The sequence below is a fragment of the Camelus bactrianus genome, chromosome 15, assembly GCF_048773025.1.
Source record: "Camelus bactrianus isolate YW-2024 breed Bactrian camel chromosome 15, ASM4877302v1, whole genome shotgun sequence".
In the NCBI taxonomy this organism is placed as follows: domain Eukaryota; kingdom Metazoa; phylum Chordata; class Mammalia; order Artiodactyla; family Camelidae; genus Camelus; species Camelus bactrianus.
Window position 1 is genome coordinate 49,574,171 of NC_133553.1, and position 19,639 is coordinate 49,593,809.

General features: G+C 41.5%; 1 protein-coding gene across 17 annotated transcripts in view; it reads right to left on the reverse strand.

Moving 5' to 3' along the window:
- Positions 1-19,639, reverse strand: part of NRXN1 (neurexin 1) — a 1,021,265-nt gene that overhangs the window by 511,791 nt on the left and 489,835 nt on the right. For all 17 annotated transcript variants that reach the window (XM_074341128.1, XM_074341127.1, XM_074341130.1 and 14 more), the window contains 2 exons: positions 17,139-17,520; positions 15,728-15,918 (listed from right to left, as the gene is read on the reverse strand). In XM_074341128.1, the coding sequence (XP_074197229.1) occupies positions 15,728-15,918; positions 17,139-17,520 (573 nt within the window). The remainder of the gene's footprint in view (positions 1-15,727; positions 15,919-17,138; positions 17,521-19,639) is intronic.

Here is a 19,639-nt window from a genome sequence, read left to right on the forward strand (position 1 = left end):
GACGTTTAACCTTCTTCAGCCTTACCTAAGTAATGTGGGGCTTAAGTGCAGCTACCTCACCAGCTGGTCACAAAAAAAAAAAGGAGCTAAGACATGTCAAGCTCCTAGCTAATCCTTAGTGAAAAGTAGATGATGATGAAGACAATACGACGTACCTTGCCAAAGGGCACACAGAAGATAAATGGTAAAGATATGCTGTTTCACCCACATCTCTGACCCCAAAGTCTGACCCTTAATTACAACGTTTTATTGCTTCTTACATTACTCTTAAGAAAAACCACAATAATTAATTGCGAAGGCCAAGAAAGAGCCCCTTTTAAGAGCAGACACAGAAAACCCCAGTCATGTGACAATAACAAGGAAGCCTGACTGACCTACTGCAGCTGGGGAGTGACACTGGAAGTAGCCCCTCCAGGGCATGAAAATGACAGGCCAACAGCAGCAGAGCAGCATATGATCCAGCAGCCCCGCTCCTGGGCATGTATCTGCGAGGAACTCTAATTCCAAAAGACACCTGCACCCCAATGTTCACAGCAGTACCAAGACATGGAAACAACCTAAATGTCCATTGACAGATGACTGGATAAAGAAGCTGTGGTATATTTATATAGTGGAATACTACTCAGCCGTAAAAAAGAATAAAATAATGCCATTTGCAGCAACATGGATGGACCTGGAGATCACCATTCTAAGTGAAGTAAGCAAGAAAGAGAAAGAAAAAATATCATATATCACTTATATGTGGAATCTTAAAAAAGAGAACACTAATGAATTCACCTATAAAACAGAAACAGACTTGCAGACAGAGTAAACAATCTTATGGTTACCAGGAGAAAGGGGATGGGAAGGGATAAATTTGGGAGTTTGAGATTTGCAAATGTTAACCTTTACATATAAAAATAGATAAAAAACAAATTTCTTCTGAATAGCACAGGGAACTATATTCAGTATCTTGTGATAACCTTTAATGAAAAAGAGTATGAAAACAAATAGATGTATGTATATGCATGACTGGGACATTATGCTGTACACCAGAAATTGACACATTGTAACTGACTGTACTTCAATTAAAAAAAAAAAAAAAAAGGGGCTTTCCTACATGAGTGAGGATGGCAGAATTGGCTCTGAGGCATCTCCACAGTAGCAGTGACTATGTACCATGCCCACCTCAGTTTTCCAGTCTATTCCCATTTCGACCTGTGGCTCAGGATGAATTGTTCAGGTTCAAGCGCAGAAGCTAGTTTTCCTGTGAGTCACAGTAAGAGACGGCTAGAGTTGTATTATTACCCAACCCTGACTAAATGAAACCACTGCCTGAAAATAACAGCAATACTCACTTTTACATGATGATTTATAATGGGCAACTGTCACATGACTTGATGTCAGCTGGGCCTCTCTGTCCCTTATAGACCTACAGGAGCCTGGTCTGAATCTTCCCCCTTCCACGGAGGAGGACTGGCACCAGCTGGACGGGCTCATCTTGTCTAATCACAGTCCCACTGGAACTTGGGACCCTGGCACCCTGTCCAAAAGGCACCCTGTCCAAAAGGCACATGAGCACTGGATTCATAACTCTGGGAGCCCACGTTTCACTGCAGGAGGAGAAGGAAGCTGTTTCTCCTGGGATAGGACCTCCTCACAGATATTCCAAGCACACAAGTCAAGGCCTGTGGCTGTCAGAGCTCGGCCAGTGCCGAGGGTGAGCAGGAACCTGCATCAGAGCTTTAAGCGCCTATCTTACCTGCCCCAAAGCAACTGCAAACGGGAAGGACTGAGCTCCTTAAAGCTGCACCAGAAATAAACAGCTAATGGGTGATCCTGTGTTGCCAGTCTCCAACTGGTGCCTCTAGCTGACTGTATGAATTGGTGTCTCCAGGGAGTCCACAGAAGGCCTCGCATTGCTTTTCAGCATGTGGTTCCAGGCTGTCACCGGCAGTTGCCTGAGGTTGATTTCGGCAATAAAACTTGTTTTCCCTGATTTATGGGGAAAAGTGTTAAGCTGGGAATTAGAAGACTGGACCTAGAGCACTGCTATCTACCTGGCTGTGTTGGTCAGTCTCTCCTGAGCACGGGGGTCTCATCTGTAAAAGGAATGGGTCAGACCGAAATGTCTCCAAGATCACGTCAAGCTCTAAGTCCCCAAGATCCTAACAGTGGGAGGAGAAATTTCAAACATCAGAGTTGGTGGGAGTTGAAAAAAAAAACTAAACCTGGAAAAACTCTGCCCAATGTAGAAGAGATTTCAAAACAAGTACAATGGGTGAAGAAAGAAAAAAAGAAAGAAAAAAGACAGTGGTGCTGGTAAGGAATAAAGAACTTGAACTCTGCGGTAGTCATGGAAGCCAGTCCAAGGGTTATAAAGAGGCAGAAGGAAAACCTTCAAGCAGGTCCAAGGCGCCTGGGCACAGGAAGGGAAGGATGTCTCGCCGGGAGTGGGATTAAAACAAACTGACAAAGGCATTACAGTACAGAGACTAGATTGAGACTGATTTGGTAAAGCCTGGGGATCCAAAGGACACGTCAGGAGAGAAACAACAGCTTCATACCTCTAATTGTCTTTCAGTTCCTGTGTGGGAAACGGAGTAACAAAGATGTCAAGTCTTACTTTCATGTGAGCAGAGCCTGACTGTCTCTGTTCTGTACTATGACAGTTGCCTCCAAAGCCGTCTCTTTCCTCCCCCCTCCTCTGCACCGAAGTCAAAGGAATGATTCTAAAGCACCATGAACTCCACTCTCCTGCTTAAAGCTCCTTCTGTCTCCTGTCTTCACTTCTGCCATGACACTTAGGGCCCTCTGAATAAGCACCTTACCCTGCTCCCTTCTGAGAACCTACAGACAGCCTGCCAGCCCACAGCCTCCTTCCCAGGGATCACGTTCAAAGTTCACGTTTTACGGCACACAAGTCTACCGCCACCGTGTGGTGGCCTGAGGAAGTGAGCCTGACCCCAAGCAGCAGGGCAAAAGCCCACGACATTGTGCTCTAGACAGGTCCCCTCACCGTGTAAGAGCATGTCTTTGGGGGCACATGAAAGTGAGGTGAAAAAGAGGAGACAGGAGTGGACATGCGCACAGGAACAGAAGCTGTAGGGAGAAGCCATGAGGTGGGAGCTAAGACTAGGAGAGCCCAGGAAGCATAAGGAGAGGAGAGAAAAATTATCTCAGTGGGAGGAGACGCAGCAGAGAGAGGCTCGGTGGTGGAGCCCTGAATTGGGGCGCAGGGGGCTCTCATATCTACTCTCGAGATCCCAGTGTGACTATGAGAACACAGTTCTTATTCTCTGTGTGGACTCATTGAAAGGATGTCTTATCTCTCTTACTTTCTAATAGGTCCTTAAAATAATCTCCCATTAACTGAAGTAATGTGAAATCTCTTTCCCTTACCAAATAAAAAAATCTAATAAGGAGACTCTAACCAACAGACAACAGGAACTTGCTCAATGACACCTCCCTGTTCAATGCCATCTCCTGCTTTAAGGCTACGCTCAAAGTCAGACCTTTCTCTGGAAGTTTCTTATTTGAGTAAATTACCTGGGCAAGGCAAGCAGGCCATCAGATGCCACCTGACTGAGTACACAAAGCTCGGGTGTGTGTTAAACTGAAGTTGCACAGCAATGACTTGTCACGTAGCCACACTGACGGACGGAGGTATACCCAGGACTGGAGAGGGCGGGTAGCTGCGTAGCAGACACTGGCACAGGACCAAGAGGGAAAGCAAGAATGCTATTTATCTTCAGATCTCTGCTGATAAGGCGAATCTATTTGAATGGAAGTCCCCAGCTGGGTTCTCTCTGACTAGGGGAACTCTTAGTGGCCTGGGAGCAGAATAAACAACAGCAGGTGCTTGCTTTCGAGGTAAGATTTAAGGAAGGGGTTTGAGGAAGGCTGACGATCAGATCCTGGACAGGGTGGTAAGAAGGGGAGAGACAAGATGGCAGGACGGAGGGAGAGCTGGCTCAGAGCCCGCGGGGGCAAGGACTTGGGGGTGAGAGAGGGAGAACAAAGAGCAGAGCTCTGCCTGGGCTGACCCAGGTGGAGCCTTCTAGGTAGTCTTGCTAAGTGGCCACCTGAGGGCACTGTATCCTGTGCACCTAGGAACCGTGCATCTTTTCCCCAGGAAGTGTATTTTCCTCCATTTGCAGGATAAACTTAAGTAATGCCTTAAAGACGGGGACCCATGGAAGATGGGGGCCAAAGACGATCCTTCCTCTCTTTCTTCTTGAACTAGATGAATAAATGAGCAAGACTGACCTCAGTTCAAATCCCTGGCTAATTGCAAGGATGACATGAAATAACCTCATTTAAATCTATCTAGTATCTAGTAGGGAGTCGATACACATTCCTCCTTCCAATATGCATTCACAAATATAACACATTTGGCAAATACAGGAACAAGAGAAGGCAGGTCAGGAGGAATTACACCAACCCTTTCTCTCTCTAAAGGGGGCAGGACTCAAAGGTAGCCACAATGTAGGCAGGTACTGCTGTGCTAGGAAATCACCGCAGAGGGCGAGTTTAATGCTGTCCCTTCCACAGCGTGCTGCAGCTTGTACGTAACAGCCAGAGGGGAGGGAACACGAGCAGCTGGGAAATAAACATGAAAGCAGAACTGTTCCAGCCGGGAGAGACACGCAACCCTCTGAGAACGCGGCAGTGTCACGAAAAACAACCTGAACAAGGTCACCTGCGTGGAATTCCTCTTCTCAGAGACAGATTATAGACTCCGGCCCATTTCTGATCATCTTCAGCCGAGTTCTGGTGGGGAAGGGAGTAAGCGGCCCCTAGTTTGCACACTTCTACGCGAAATCCCTGTCTATATCACGAAACGGAGCCACACCCCAAAGCACGCGTTATTCTAAAGGCTAGCTGTGGAATTTTAATAGGGGCGAAAACAAAGAAAGTCTGTTTTTTCAGCGCAAGTGGAGCTTGTTGAGGCTTTTCCCGCCCCCTTCCGCCTCCCATAAGCAGGTTTTACGGCCTTATGCTGCCCTCTAGTGTCTTTTTGAGGTATTGTAACACGAGAAATAAAAATACTCGCAATGTTCCTGAACCGAGTCACTTTGGGCCAGAAATGGTAAAACAAAACAACACAAAAGCAAAATTGTAACGTAAAAGCAAAGCCAAGATTTGTACTAAAATTCAAAAGTGAGTTAAATTTGGCCTCGACATAGACACTGCATTCGTTCATGGCTCTGAAACACAGCATCTAGGTGAGCACGTGCCCTTGAAACATTGCAGACACCTGGCCTTCCCTGCACGTTATTCTCAAATGATCACCGCCTTGCTCTGAGGTGGGGGGCAGGAGTACGCACTCCACGAACCCCACCACGTGACTCCGATGTCCTTAAGTAGGTTGACCTCACTTTGAAAAGAACTAAAGAGGATGGCAGTGACCTTAATGCAGTGTAGAATAAATATAATAATTTTCCTTCAATTCTATAAGGGAAAAAAAAAACATAAAATAAAACCACTGACCAAAATAGGTCACCTTTCATTTTTCCTGCACTTAGAATGGCTGAATCCTACATGACTCGCATGCAAAGGAAACAGCGCTGCTAAATTCAGAGTGAAGAGTTCCTGTAGGACGTCCTCTTGTGTTAAGCCACCCTAATTCCAGGGGGCCTCCAAGAGAGAAGGGGAACAATATGCAGTTGCTCTTACTCATCATTCAGCTATCCCTTAAAGGTTCCTTCCTGGAATACTCTACCTGGTGACGCCAGATTCCTTTCAATGCTGGATGTGGCTCCTGGGAATCCTTTTGTCTGTCCTGTAAGTGTTCCCTGATAGCAGGCTTCTCTTCAGGACAGAAAGCGTTTCCTTGCGGGAACCCTGCTGCCCTCTTCATAGCTGTGCTCTCCCTTGAGCACAGTCAGTGCTCAGGAGTCCTCATCTGACCAGTGCCTCTGACCACACACACAGGCAGGCGGTGGCTGCGGAATCTGGGAGATGCCCGCCTAGGGGCCACGCTCTCTCCTCATTCGCTCTAGACAGGGACACATGTGGCAAGGGGGGCTCCTTAGGGTTTTTGTCACCATTGGATCACACATCCAATTGACAAATTAATTAAGTTTTAATTTTAGGAACTTGCTCTCACTTTCTTTAAATAGTGAGGAACTTCACCATGTAAAGGGAGAGAAGTCATTCATATAGAATCTCTTTATTTGCCTGGGAAATTTACCTCAAATTTAAATTGTGTTTTTTTTAAACACAAATGCACTCAGTCAGAATTCAATACTTAGCATCTTCATATTACATAAATGCTATTTTCAAGAGAGAGAAGCAAGATGGCAGAGAAGGACGCTCGTAGCTCACCCTCTCCCACAAATACACCAAAATTCACAACTACGGACCCACTCAGCCAACCAGAGCACCTACCGACTCCGACAGAACATCGCCCTCTTCGAAAGACAAAGACGCCAAAAATCTGGTAGGAGAAAAGGAAAAAAGAAGAAAAAGCAAAACAGTGCGGGACCGGCCCCGCGGGGAGAGAGCGGCAAAGGAGGGCTGGTGCTTGTTTGCTGAACCTCCCCCTCTCCAACAGAGAGGCCAGTGGGAAGGAGGGGGAGCCTCCGAAGCTCAGATCTGCCCCAGCAACCCTTGACTGAGAGAACTGAGTTAAATGGGTACAAAGGGTCCCTGTGACATCCAGCCCGACACGCCAGCCGGCGGCTGGGGCTGGGGCAGGCCGCCCGAGCCGGGCAGAGGACTGGGGCGGCTGCACTGAGGCGGTCCCAGGGGACTGCAGGGTGCCGTGCGCCGTGGCTAGGAGGGGTTACGGAGCAGAACAACCTGGGCCCTCCATAAATTACAGAAACAAACAAACAAAAAAAGCAAACCAACACTACTGGTGTGCCCTGGGGGGAAGGACGCCGTAGCCTTTGTCTCCTCAGACCTGCGCCGCCATTACCGGCGCATCTCGCGAGAAGTTAGGCGGGGCTCAGCCACAGCCGGAGTCTCCCTTTGCGCAGAGCTCGGGCGGGGGCGGGGCCGAGACCTGAATCCGCACCTGGGGGCTCTGTGACCTCCTAGGCAGGACTGAGACTTGTTTACAGCCCGAGGCAGATAGGATCTTTCTGCCCTGGCACCTCAGAGAACTCGCTCCACCAAGACAAACAAGGAGCTGGGTTTTGGAATGGAGCAGGGGCGGGGCCGCCCCCACGGTCTTCTCCAGCCCGCCTTTGGATTGCCACCCTGAGGTGGAGCGCCGCAGCTGCACAGAGCAGCGGAGCGACCGGCTCAAGAGAGGGTGGGTCGCCACTCCTCTTCCTGGCAGGAACACAGCACCTGACCCCAGTGCTGGGAGGGGGCGCGACCCACCCACCTGCCACCCTCCCAGCACAGCATCTCACTGCAGCATCGGGAGGGGGAGTGACCCACCTGCCCACCTCCAAGGAGAGCAGCACCTGACCCAGTGTTGCAAGGGAGCGCGATCTTCTTGCCGAGTGGCACTGGGAGCAGCACAGAAGAGGGTGCCAACAGAGGGCCTCTGGAAAAAGCAAGCTGAGTTTGCGAAACGGGGCAAAGACAGAAAGACTTCTCGATAAAACCATTAAGAACGCACAGTCTCCAGGATAACACGTCCTCTTTTTTTTTTTAATCTTTTTTATATCTTTTATTTTCTATTACCTTTGTAATCTTTACTTTTTAAACAGTTGTATATGTTTACAGTTTTTACCCCTTTTAAATGTTTCTTTTAAAATCTTTTATTATTATTTTTAAAAATCCACCTCATTTCACTTTTAATTCTCTTGGTTTTGATCTCCTGTTATTGATTATTCAGAGGTATCAAATACAGTTTTTTTGATTTTTTCTCCTTTTTATTAAGGTTTTTAAAATATGTCTTAACTCGATTGCTTCAACTTGCTATTCTGTTATTGATTATACACTGTTTTCAAACTTTTTTTCTCCCGCCTTTTAAAATTCTTTTATCTTTTGTTAAAATCTGTTCTATTTTCTATCACCTTTTAAAAATTTACTTTTTAAACAATTGTGTATGTCTCCAGTTTTAATCCCTTTAAAATTTTTCTTTTAAAATACTTTTTCTCTTTACTACTTTTAAAGATCCACCTCATTTCATTTTTATTTCTCTTGGTTTTGATCTCCTGTTATTGATTATACACAGATCTCAAATATTGTTTTCTGATCTTTTCTCCTTTTTTAAGTTTTTTAAAAGACATCTCAACTCAATTGCTATTCTGCTTCAACTTGCTCTTCTATTATTGATTATGCACTGTTTTCAAACCTTTTTTTTCTCCTTTCTTTTAAAATTCTCTCTCTCTCTTTTTTAAGTTTTATTCCTGCATAGGCTTTAGATAGATAAATAAACTCCTTAAGGACCACAATAGATAACTGATACTCCGTAAGCCACAGTGCCAGAGAGATATGAGCAATATGAAGAAACAGAGGAATCACTCCAAATTAAGAGAGCAAGAGAAATGCCCTGAAAGTACGATCAAGGAGATAGACATTGATGGCCTACTATATCAAGATTTCAAAAAAGGAGTGATCAAAGTACTGAAGGAACTAAAAGAGATAGTGTTTAAAGATATAAAATATAACAAAAATGAAATTGAAGCTATAAAGAAGAGCCAAGTAGAATTGGTAAACTCACTGGCTGAAATGAGAACTGATCTAAAGGCAGTACAAAGCAGGCTAGATAATGCAGAGGAACAAATAAGTGACCTAGAAGACAGGACAACAGAAAGCACCCAATCAGAACAGCTGAGAGAAAAACAAACAAAAAACAATGAAAACAATATAAGGGATCTATGGGATAATATAAAGCGTGCTCATCTATGCATAATAGGGGTTCCAGAAGGGGAAGAATGAACAAAGGGGATTTGAAAAGGTATTTGAAGAAAACATGACTGAAAACTTTCCAAACCTAAAGAGGGAATCAGATATCCAAGTACAGGAGGCTCAGAGGGTCCCAAACAGGAAGAACCCAAACAGACCCACACCAAGACACATCATAATCAAGATGGCCAGAGTCAAGGATAAAGGATCCTAAAGGCAGCAAGAGAAAAACAAAGAGTGAGTTACAAGGGAACCCCCACAAGGCTCTCAGCTGATTTCTCTACACAAACACTACAGGCCAGAAGGGAGTGGCAAGATATATTCAAAGTCCTGAATGAAAAAAAGATGCAGCCTAGGATACTCTATCCAGCAAGGCTATCCTTTAGAACAGAAGGAGAGATAAAGAACTTCACAGACAAGCAAAAACTAAGAGTTTAGCAACACTAAACCCATGCTAAAAGAAATATTGACAGGTCTAGTCTAAATAGAAAAGAAGCAGGATGCTACAAAAATGAGAAACTCGTAACTGGAAAGGTGATAACTACCATGAATTCCAAATAGAATAAACACAAAATTGTAAAAGAAGACATCTAAATCATTAAGAGTGGGAGAGGGAAGCAAGAAAATATAGAGTTTTTTTCTTTCTTTTTATTTTAAATTTTTTGTTCTCGGTAGGATGGGTTTGAGATTACATTACTATCTGTTTAGTACAAACAGTTATAGTAATAGGTTAATAGACTTACAAAAAAAAGGGTAACCACAAGCCAAAAACTTACAAGTGTGTCACAAAAACTAAATAAAATCCAAGACAATACAAAGGAAAATTACCAAACCACAAAAGGAAGAAAGGAACAAAGAGGAGATACCAAATCAACTGCAAAAACAAGTTCAAAGTGGCAATAAACACTCATCTATCATTAATTACTGTAAACATTAATGGACTAAATGCTCCAGTCAAAAGATGTAGAGTGGCAGACTGGATAATAAAGCAAGAAGCTTCAATATGCTGCATACAAGAGACCCACTTTAGGGAGGACATATATAGATTGAGAATGAAAGGATGGAAAAAGATACTCCATGCAAATGGAAAAGCCAAAAAAGCAGGTGTAGTAGTAGTGATTTCAGACAAAACAGACTTTAAAACAAGGGCCATAAAGAAAGATAAAGAAGGACATTTTATAATGATTAAAGGAGTAATACAAGATGAGGATATTACACTCATTAATATATATGCACCCAACATAGGAGCACCTAAGTACATAAAACAATTACTAACAGAGATGAAGGGGGAAATTGACAGGAATACAAACATTGTCGGAGATTTTAACACCACATTAACATCACTAGACAGATCTTTCAGACAGAAAATAAATAAGGCAACAGAGAAATTAAATAATACAATAGAAAAATTAGATTGGATATTTTCAGAGCATTACACCCCCCCAAAAAATAGGATATACATTCTTTTCAAGTGCACATGGAACATTTTCTAGGATTGATCATGTACTTGGGCACAAAAGAAGCCTCAACAATTTTAAGAAGATAGAAAATATCTCAAGCATCTTTACTGACCACGATGCCATGAAACTAGAAATCAACTACAGAGAAACAAAGGAGAAAAAAAGGAAAACATGGAGATTAAACAACATGCTTGTTGTTTAAAAAACCAATGGGTCAATGAGGAAATCAAAGTTGAAATTAAAAAACACCTTGAGACAAATGAAAATGAAACCACAACCACACAAAACTTACGGGACGCAGCAAAGGCACTTCTAAGAGGGAAGTTTATAGCAATACAGGCCTTCCTCAAAAAAGAAGAACAATCTCAAATAAACAATGTAACCCATCAGCTAAAAGAACTAGAAAAAGAAGAGCAAAAACACCCAAAAGTCAGCAGAAGGAAGGAAATAATAAAGATCAGGGAGGAAATAAATAAAATGAGATTAAAAAAACAATAGAAAAAATCAATCAAACCAATAGCTGGTTTTTTGAAAGAGTAAATAAAATCAACAAGCCTCTGGCCAAACTCACAAAGAAGAAAAAAGAGAGAGCACAAATAAGCAAAATAAGAAAGGAAAATAGAGAAATTACAACAAATAACACAGAAATACAGACTATCATACGAGAATATTATGAAAAACTATATGGAACCAAAATGGATAACCTAGAGAAGATGGACAAGTTTCTGGAAACATACAGTCCACCAAGACTGAATCAAAAAGAAACTGACCACTTGAACAAACCGATCACTAGAAATGAAATTGAAATAGCAGTAAAAAACCTCCCTACAAATAAAAGTCCAGGACCAGACGGCTTTACTGGGGAATTCTACCAAACATACAAAGAAGAACTCATACTAGGCCTTCTCAAACACTTCCAGAAGATTGAAAAAGAGGGAATACTCCCAAACTCATTCTATGAAGCCACCATCACCCTGATACCAAAACCAGGCAAAGACACCACCAAAAAAGAGAGTTACAGACCAATATCACTGATGAACATAGATGCAAAAATCCTTACCAAAATACTAGCAAATAGAATCCAACAGCACATAAAAAAGATTATACGTCATGATCAAGTGGGGTTCATCCCAGGGACACAAGGTTGGTTCAACATACGCAGATCAATCAATGTAATACATCACATCAACAAGAGAAAGGACAAAAACCACATGATCATCTCAATAGATGCAGAAAAAGCTTCTGATAAAATTCAACACCCATTTATGGTACAAACTCTTGCCAAAGTGGGTACTGAAGGAACATATCTCAACATAATAAAAGCTATATGTGACAAACCCACAGCCAGCGTAGTACTCAACGGTGAAAAACTCAAAAGCTTCCCACTAAAATCTGGGACAAGACAAGCCTGCCCACTATCACCACTCCTATTCAACATAGTCTTGGAAGTCCTAGCCACAGCAATCAGGCAAGAGAGAAATAAAAGGGATCCAAATTGGAAAAGAAGAGGTAAAAGTGTCACTATATGCAGACTGCATGATACTATATATAGAAAACCCTAAAAGGTCCACACAAAAACTACTAGAAATAATCAAAAAATTCAGCAAGGTAGCAGGTTACAAGATTAACATTCAAAAATCAGTTGCATTTCTTTACATTAATGATGAATCAATAGAAAGAGAAAGTAAAGAGACAATCCTCTTTAAAATAGTACCCAAAGTGATAAAATACGTAGGAATAAATCTAACCAAGGAGGTGAAAGACTTATACACGGAGAACTATAAAACACTGATTAAGGAAATTAAAGAAGATGTAAAAAAATGGAAAGGTATCCCATGCTCTTGGATTGGAAGAATCAATATTGTTAAAATGGTCATACTGCCCAAGGCAATCTACAGATTTAATGCAATCCCTATCAAACTACCTAGGACATATTTCACAGAACTAGAACAAATCATAATAAAATTTATATGGAACCACAAAAGACCTAGAATTGCCAAAGCATTGCTGAAGAAAAAGAAAGAGGCTGGACAAATAACTCTCCCAGACTTCAGACAATACTACAGAGCTACAGTAATCAAGACAGCATGGTATTGGTACAAAAACAGACATATAGACCAACAGAACAGAATAGAGAGCCCAGAAATGAACCCACAAACTTTTGGTCAACTAATCTTCGACAAAGGAGGCAAGAATATACAATCGAATAAAGAGTCTCTTCAGCAAATGGTGCTGGGAAAACTGAACAGCAGCATGTAAATCAATGAAGCTAGAACACTCCCTTACACCATACACAAAAATAAACTCAAAATGGATCAAAGACTTAAACATAAGACAAGATACAATTAACCTCCTAGAAGAAAATATAGGCAAAACATTATCTGACATACATCTCAAAAATGTTCTAGAACAGTCTACCCAAGCAATAGAAATAAAAGCAAGAATACACAAATGGGACCTAATGAAACTTACAAGCTTCTGCACAGCAAAGGAAACCATAAGTAAAACAAAACGACAACCTACAGAATGGGAGAAAATTTTTGCAAATGAAACCGACAAAGGCTTGATCTCCAGAATATATAAGCAGCTCATATGACTTAATAAAAAAAAAAAAAACCAATCCAAAAATGGGCAGAAGACGTAAACAAGCAATTCTCCAAGGAAGACAGACAAATGATCAATAGGTACATGAAAAAATGCTCAATATCACTAATCATCAGAGAAATGCAAATCAAAACTATGATGAGGTATCACCTCACACCATCATTTAAAAGTCCACAAATGACAAATGTTGGAGAGGCTGTGGAGAAAAGGGAACCCTCCTACACTGCTGGTGGGAATGCAGTTTGGTGCAGCCACTGAGGAAAACAGTATGGAGATTCCTCAAAAGACTAGGAATAGACTTACCATAGGACCCAGGAATCCCGCTCCTGGGCATATAACCAGAAGGGACCCTACTTCAAAAAGACACCTGCACCCCAATGTTCATAGCAGCACTATTTACAATAGGCAAGACATGGAAACAGCCTAAATGTCCATCAACAGATGATTGGATAAAGAAGTGGTATATTTATACAATGGAACACTACTCAGCCATAAAAATCGACAACATAACGCCATTTGCAGCAACATGGATGTTCCCGGAGAATGTCATTCTAACTGAAGTAAGCCAGAAAGAGAAAGAAAAATACCATATGAAATCACTCATATGTGGAATCTAAAAAACAAAAACAAAAACAAAAAACAAAAATACAAAACAGAAACAGACTCATAGACATAGAATACAAAATTGTGGTTGCCAGGGGGACGGGGGATGGGAAGGCACTGGGATTTCAAAATGCAGAATAGATAAACAAGATTGTACTGTGTAGCAAAGGGAAATATATACAGGATCTTGTGGTGGCTCACAGCGAAAGAGAATGTGACAATGAATGTATGTATGTTCATGTATAACTGAAAAATTGTGCTCTACACTGGAATTTGACACAACACTGTAAAATGACTATAACTCAATAAAAAATGTTTATGTATAAAATAATAAATAAATAAAATAATAAATAAATAAATAAATAAATAAATAAATAAATAAATACATGCTATTTTCAGTTCATGGTTTTAGATTTTATCATGGATAAAGCCTCTCATATTCAGAATCATGAAACACTGAGCATTTAATAAAAATCAGCCTTGAGGGTTTCCTAGGTTTCTAATGGTCCCCTCAACCACCAAAAAGAATCCCAAACTATGTCCAAGTACCCTCACTGTGATTTTTTAATGGACAATAAGCAAACACTGACCTCTCAGGAGACAATGCCCTAACTGTCCAGGGACACAGAACCCACTGCTTGCACTGCTTCTCTGTTCCCTCACTGACAGTCTGTGAGTGTCACTTACTTCAACCAACCAGGAACTGCTTCCTTTCCAGCCATTTCAGTCACCCACTCAGTATCCCTGGTTCCCCAGTGACGTTCATTCACTCCTACTGAGGTCTCTCCCTACGGGAACAGGACCCCATTTCACTTCAGTTTTGGTGGCTAGCAGGGCCAGCACACTTAGTGTCACCATCTCTCCTTTTCCTTGACAACTACCACCAGAGCCCGCTGTGCAAAACAGGGGCACCCCCGAAACAGGGACAGAAAATGCACTCCATTCACTTCAGTCAGAGAGAAGAAAGAGGTTTAGCCTGTTAAACAGCATTTCCTTTGAATCTCATTTTACTTTCTGAGCTAAGCTATTAGATTTGTGGGCCTAAACAGGCTCTCTTTGAAGTCAACAAGAAGCCCCACTCAGAGAGAAGGGAGACAGCCACCAGCACACATTCTGTGTGTTGGACAAATACAGCATCAGGATTGCAAATATATTCTGCAGTTACAGAAAGTGAAACACCTTTCTTTCTTCCTTCACTTTACTTAGAAAAAACATTTTTCTCTAGAAAGAATTCTGTTGGATTTTCTCCTTCCAGTCCCCTAACTCTCCTGTGTTTTTATCTTTTAAATCAAAGGGAAAGATCACATTAATATAAATGAACAGCTCTTGGGAAGCAAAAAATGTGACCACAGTGATTCCTGCGGGGCTTTGAAATGCATCAGGACAGAGCAGAAGGACCAAAGGAGGGGGCGTTTGTCAGAACTGGGGTGACGTTTTGCTCTGCTGAAGCAGTTGTTTTGACCCCGGGCAAGCCAGTCAAGGCTCAGATTTCCTGCATGCACAAGAAAATGCTAATAATGTCTTGTCTGGCTGTCGTGTTAAATGAGATGGGATATGCGGGTATGCTTTTAGTGAATCGCGAAGACCATTCAGATAGAAATGGCTCTTATTATTGCCACTTATTGACATGTTTTCTAAGCATTTTGTCTTTCTCACTTGAGAAATCAAGTACCAGTAAGGAAGGAAAAAGTCTGTTAAGGTTTTCTTAGCAGTTGGTGAAAGAACATTCCCACTGGTGTTTGTGGGGCTTGGGAAGGAATCACCTTTGGACACACGGGTTATTAGCCAGACTCAGACCCCTGTTAGTTGGAGAATCTGTAGGTATCTAGGAAATCTCACCAAGAAAAGAAAACCAGTGAAGTTCTACAGGAAATTCATTAGGTATCTGGTTATCTTGACTTCAAATCGACTGAAAACTGTTGGGACTAAACAAACTTGCAAATGCCTACTTTTCTTTATAATATCAAGACTAAGAATATGTTTTTCTCACTCTTTAAATTTTAATCATGCATGCATTCTTAGGTGCTGCATGTTCTGAGCTGCTATTAAAAATAAATGTTTCTCCCACATTAAAGGGGGAACAGAGGTTTGTGTGTTGTATTATTAATTACATGCTGGAAATGAAATTCTGGTCAGTCTTTGCAGAAGGTGCGTGCACGTGTGCGTGTGTGCACGTGTGCACACAACCCCCCAAAGTAAAGGATGTGCCACATGAGCGGAGGAGACCACGTGGGCTCCTGCCTGCTACTCTGACCTCGTGCACTTACTCTTGAGGTCCAAGTTCCTGGCTCCCGCGGTGATTTGCGTGGTGATTTTCGTGTCAATCTTTACGGTGTGGAGGTTGCTGGTGTCCCTGGAGATCATCACATTGTGCCACTGATTGTCATTGAGAGGTTTGTTTGAGCTCCCTTTGATGAGGTTAGCACCATTTCCCAAATCAAACACATAATGTAAGTACCTGGGAAAAAAGCAAAGGTGGGAAAGTGCCATCACTTTTTGAATTTTTGATGGAGTCCAGCTAGATGTCAACACTGAGATCTTTTGTTCAGGTGGTTGCCCCCTCGCTAGAAGTCAGGAGGGTGAGTCGTGTAGAAGCTCAATTAACAAGAGGGTAAGAGGTGCCACTCTGTTTCAGCAAGGAGGATTATTCATTGTCTTCAATACAGGGAAGAGTGATAAACATTGTTAAAATTGTGGTCTGCATTCCACTACATGACTTTGGAAGGTACGTATCTTTCACTACCCACTCTCCATTTCCACCACTCTCTCCATCCTTTGCCAACCACAATGAACTGGCAATTCTCAGCTTCGTGCACCTGCTTCCATCCATCCCGAATGCCTGTTTCGATAAGGGGAATGAGCAGTGAGCCTTCAGACTCAGCTCAGGCACCCTCTCCCTGACGCACGTGTTTTCCCAGCTTCCCTGAAGACGCTCCTGAACCTTTGCACAAGACCATTCTAGGAAACTTTGTAGTGCTTTTCTGCTAAATTTACATGTTCACCTGTATCCCCTCAGGTTGTGTGCGTCTGTGTGGCTCAGGGTTGGTGGAATCTGAGATGTGCACAGGAGTGGCAAGGAAGGTATATGTATGTATGTAATTAGTGTTTGGCGCATTATCTAGTTGATTATAAATGTACAATGACATTCGCCAATTGAATGAATAAATACCTAAATCAATGAAAATACATCAAATTTTCATCACATTTTCAATGAAATGTCATTAAAAAATCTTTATTTCTAAATTCTTTAAGAAACTCTGGCATAGAATTAAGCTTCAGCTAAATGGGATTTTGTGGAATTGAAGTAAACTGGTTGCATGAATTAGCTATTTAACTTAACAAATTAGACTACAAATGTGTAGAAATTCTTTTGTAGAATTACTGTGTGCACAGTACAGAAATCCACATTTGAAGAGTAAGACTAGAATAGAATAGAATAGAATACCTACAATAAATTGGAACTGGGCATTATTTGTACCTTGTATATGGAAATGTAGGTAGAAAAAAACTGTGCTGAATCCCTATTAACTTTGTAAGATACCTAAGAAGTGATGTAAACAAAAGCATTCTTTGCAAACCACTCCCCTCCACCTTCTTCAGTTTAATGTGTAATTTTGTAAACTCATGTTCATTTTCCCAAAGTTTTCTTTGTTTGTCATTGAATGGACCTATACTCACCCTTTAACTAATTCAACCACAATAAAGTCATTTCCATCCCCACTGTTATATAGAATTAGTCCATCTAGGGATGTTGTCTTGAACTGGAAAAAAAGATGCATAGAAGTGTAGGCTTGCAACGTAGCTAAGGCAACATAGCTCGATTTGGTCTTGAAGGTGACAGGGTCTGCTATGATGTTCCTGAAGCCAAACCTGGCATTGAGCTCACAATAATCTATGTCGCCATTTTTACACAAGTCGATGTACGCCATCCCATTAAAAGTCAGGCTCTGCAGGTGGCCAATGAAATTGGAGGGAACAGAAGACAGATACCGCCGTTCTGTGATGATGCCAGTCTCTATGTTATGAAACTCCAGCCTCGTATGATCCCCTGCCATTTGCCCTGAAAGGGAAGATAACGTATTATTATTTTCTGCATCTGAAAGGCACTTTCAGCTTTAGGCTTCCATAACTGTATCTCACATTTTAAAATGCAAGGATCCACATACCTCCTTGATATTCAGCTATATATACAGTAAAAACAGAGAAATGACCTTACAGGGTGAAGCTGAATTAAATAATAAAACTTTCTTAGGTCAAGTTTTAATCTCTGTCCAAATTTTAGCCTTAACAAAAATGATCTTCATTAACTAAAGCTGCAGAATTTTTTTAAAGGTGTAAGAAAGAATAAAGGAAGGAAGAAATGAAGGAAGGAAGGGAGGAAAAAAAAGTAGGAAGGAGGAGGGGAGAGAAAGGAAAAGAAAGGAGGGGAGGAAGGAATGGAAGAAAGGAAGGGAGAAGGATTAGGGGCAATGACTGCCCTAAATCATCCCAGTAGAAAGCCAGACAGCACAGCTTCATGGGGATGTGATGTTTTGCTTTATAAAGAATGTGCTTCAAGAAAACAAAAAGTAACTGCATATTTTCCTATTCCCATAGAAATAATGAAGAGCTGCGGACTATTCTTCTAATAATGAACCATGAAAATGTGTTTGAAATTAATTATGTACTTTTCTTCTTCCCTTTTCTGTATGAATCATTCCCAGTCATTCCTAGAACCAGGGCTCTCCTGATCATGGTAGACTTTCTGTTGCTCTCTTCTGGACCTCTGCCACTTTCCTTGCACTTATGTTTTGGATACCTAAATGGAGCACAGTACACCAGTTCAAGACATGCCCAATTTTGAGAATTCCAGTAAAATTAGTCCATGTCACCAAAAGGTATAATCTTTAAACACTCTAGTGTGAACCCATCCCTGTTCATCGGCCATATTTCTCCACCACCCCCATTAAAAGCCAATCTAGTCCCATCTTTACCTCCAGAGTGATAACTGTACCTACCTGCAGGGCTGAAGTCAAAGTGAACAAAGATCTCAGTGAGCATGTTTTCTAAAGCACAGTGTAAAATACTCTTATCATTGCTAGTGATTCGCTCCCAGCATCTTGTTCTTGTCTAATTAAACTGTCACTCACTTTCCTCAGAAACTCAAAAAGGTCATTTAAATTGCAATCAAGTTCTTCCAGGTGCTAGTGCCACTAAACAATTTGGCATAATTGGAAAATGCATTGAGCTTACCCTGTCCCATCATCCATGACATTAATGAAAATATTAATTAGAGCCAATCCCAGGATCAGCCCCTGAGAAAATGCACGGAATCTTCTTTCTGGGTGTAATGCAAGATTGAACACCCCTCCTCCAACCAGTCTGATAGATTTCCATTTCTTTAACTCAAGACAATAAAATACTAGGTGGCATTTTAAAGGGAAGGCCTGTAAGTAGATCATAAAAGTCATACTTTTTGTTATGCAAGAAAAACTCCCTGCATACTAAATTGATTATGATGCTAATAAACTCATTGGTGTAGAAAACTCTCCCCTGAGCTGTACTTAGCTCTACTTAATTTTCACACCTCTTTACTAGTCCCTTGATCTTGGCAACAGCAGTCCTGTCATCCCTGGACTGTTTTCAGTTATTAGTTTGTTCTGATTCCTTCTCTGCAAATGTGATTTTTTTAATACAAAAGAATACCACTGTAAACAGCTGTCTCTCCTCCCTTGTCCCCACTATGCCTCCCTCTTGTTTCTCCCATGCAAAAATACTATTAAATCCTTAGCAATTCTGGTTTCTCCTATGACATCAGTTTTCTCCCCTTCTTCAATTCCTTTGTTCAATGACCTCAATACTACTTACTCTGTCTGGAACTACCTCTTTGGTAGCAAATAAAATTAGCCTTTAATAATTTTCAGACAGAAATCTCTAGAGACACTGAATTAACAAGCTATATGGAATGAAGAATATGCAAAGCTAAAAAAAAATCAGTTGGGCATTTATGTCTCCTTCTGTTGCTTATTTTATCTTTTTTCTTATGTTAAAATCTGAGTCTTAACTCAGTGAACCCACCGTGATCCTGAAACTGTCATGTTTCTTCTTAAAAGCTCCATTAAGGAACCAACTGATAGTAACGGAATATCCAGGAAAAAAATATTTCTAATACTTAAAATTAAAGATGACTCCAAATCGTC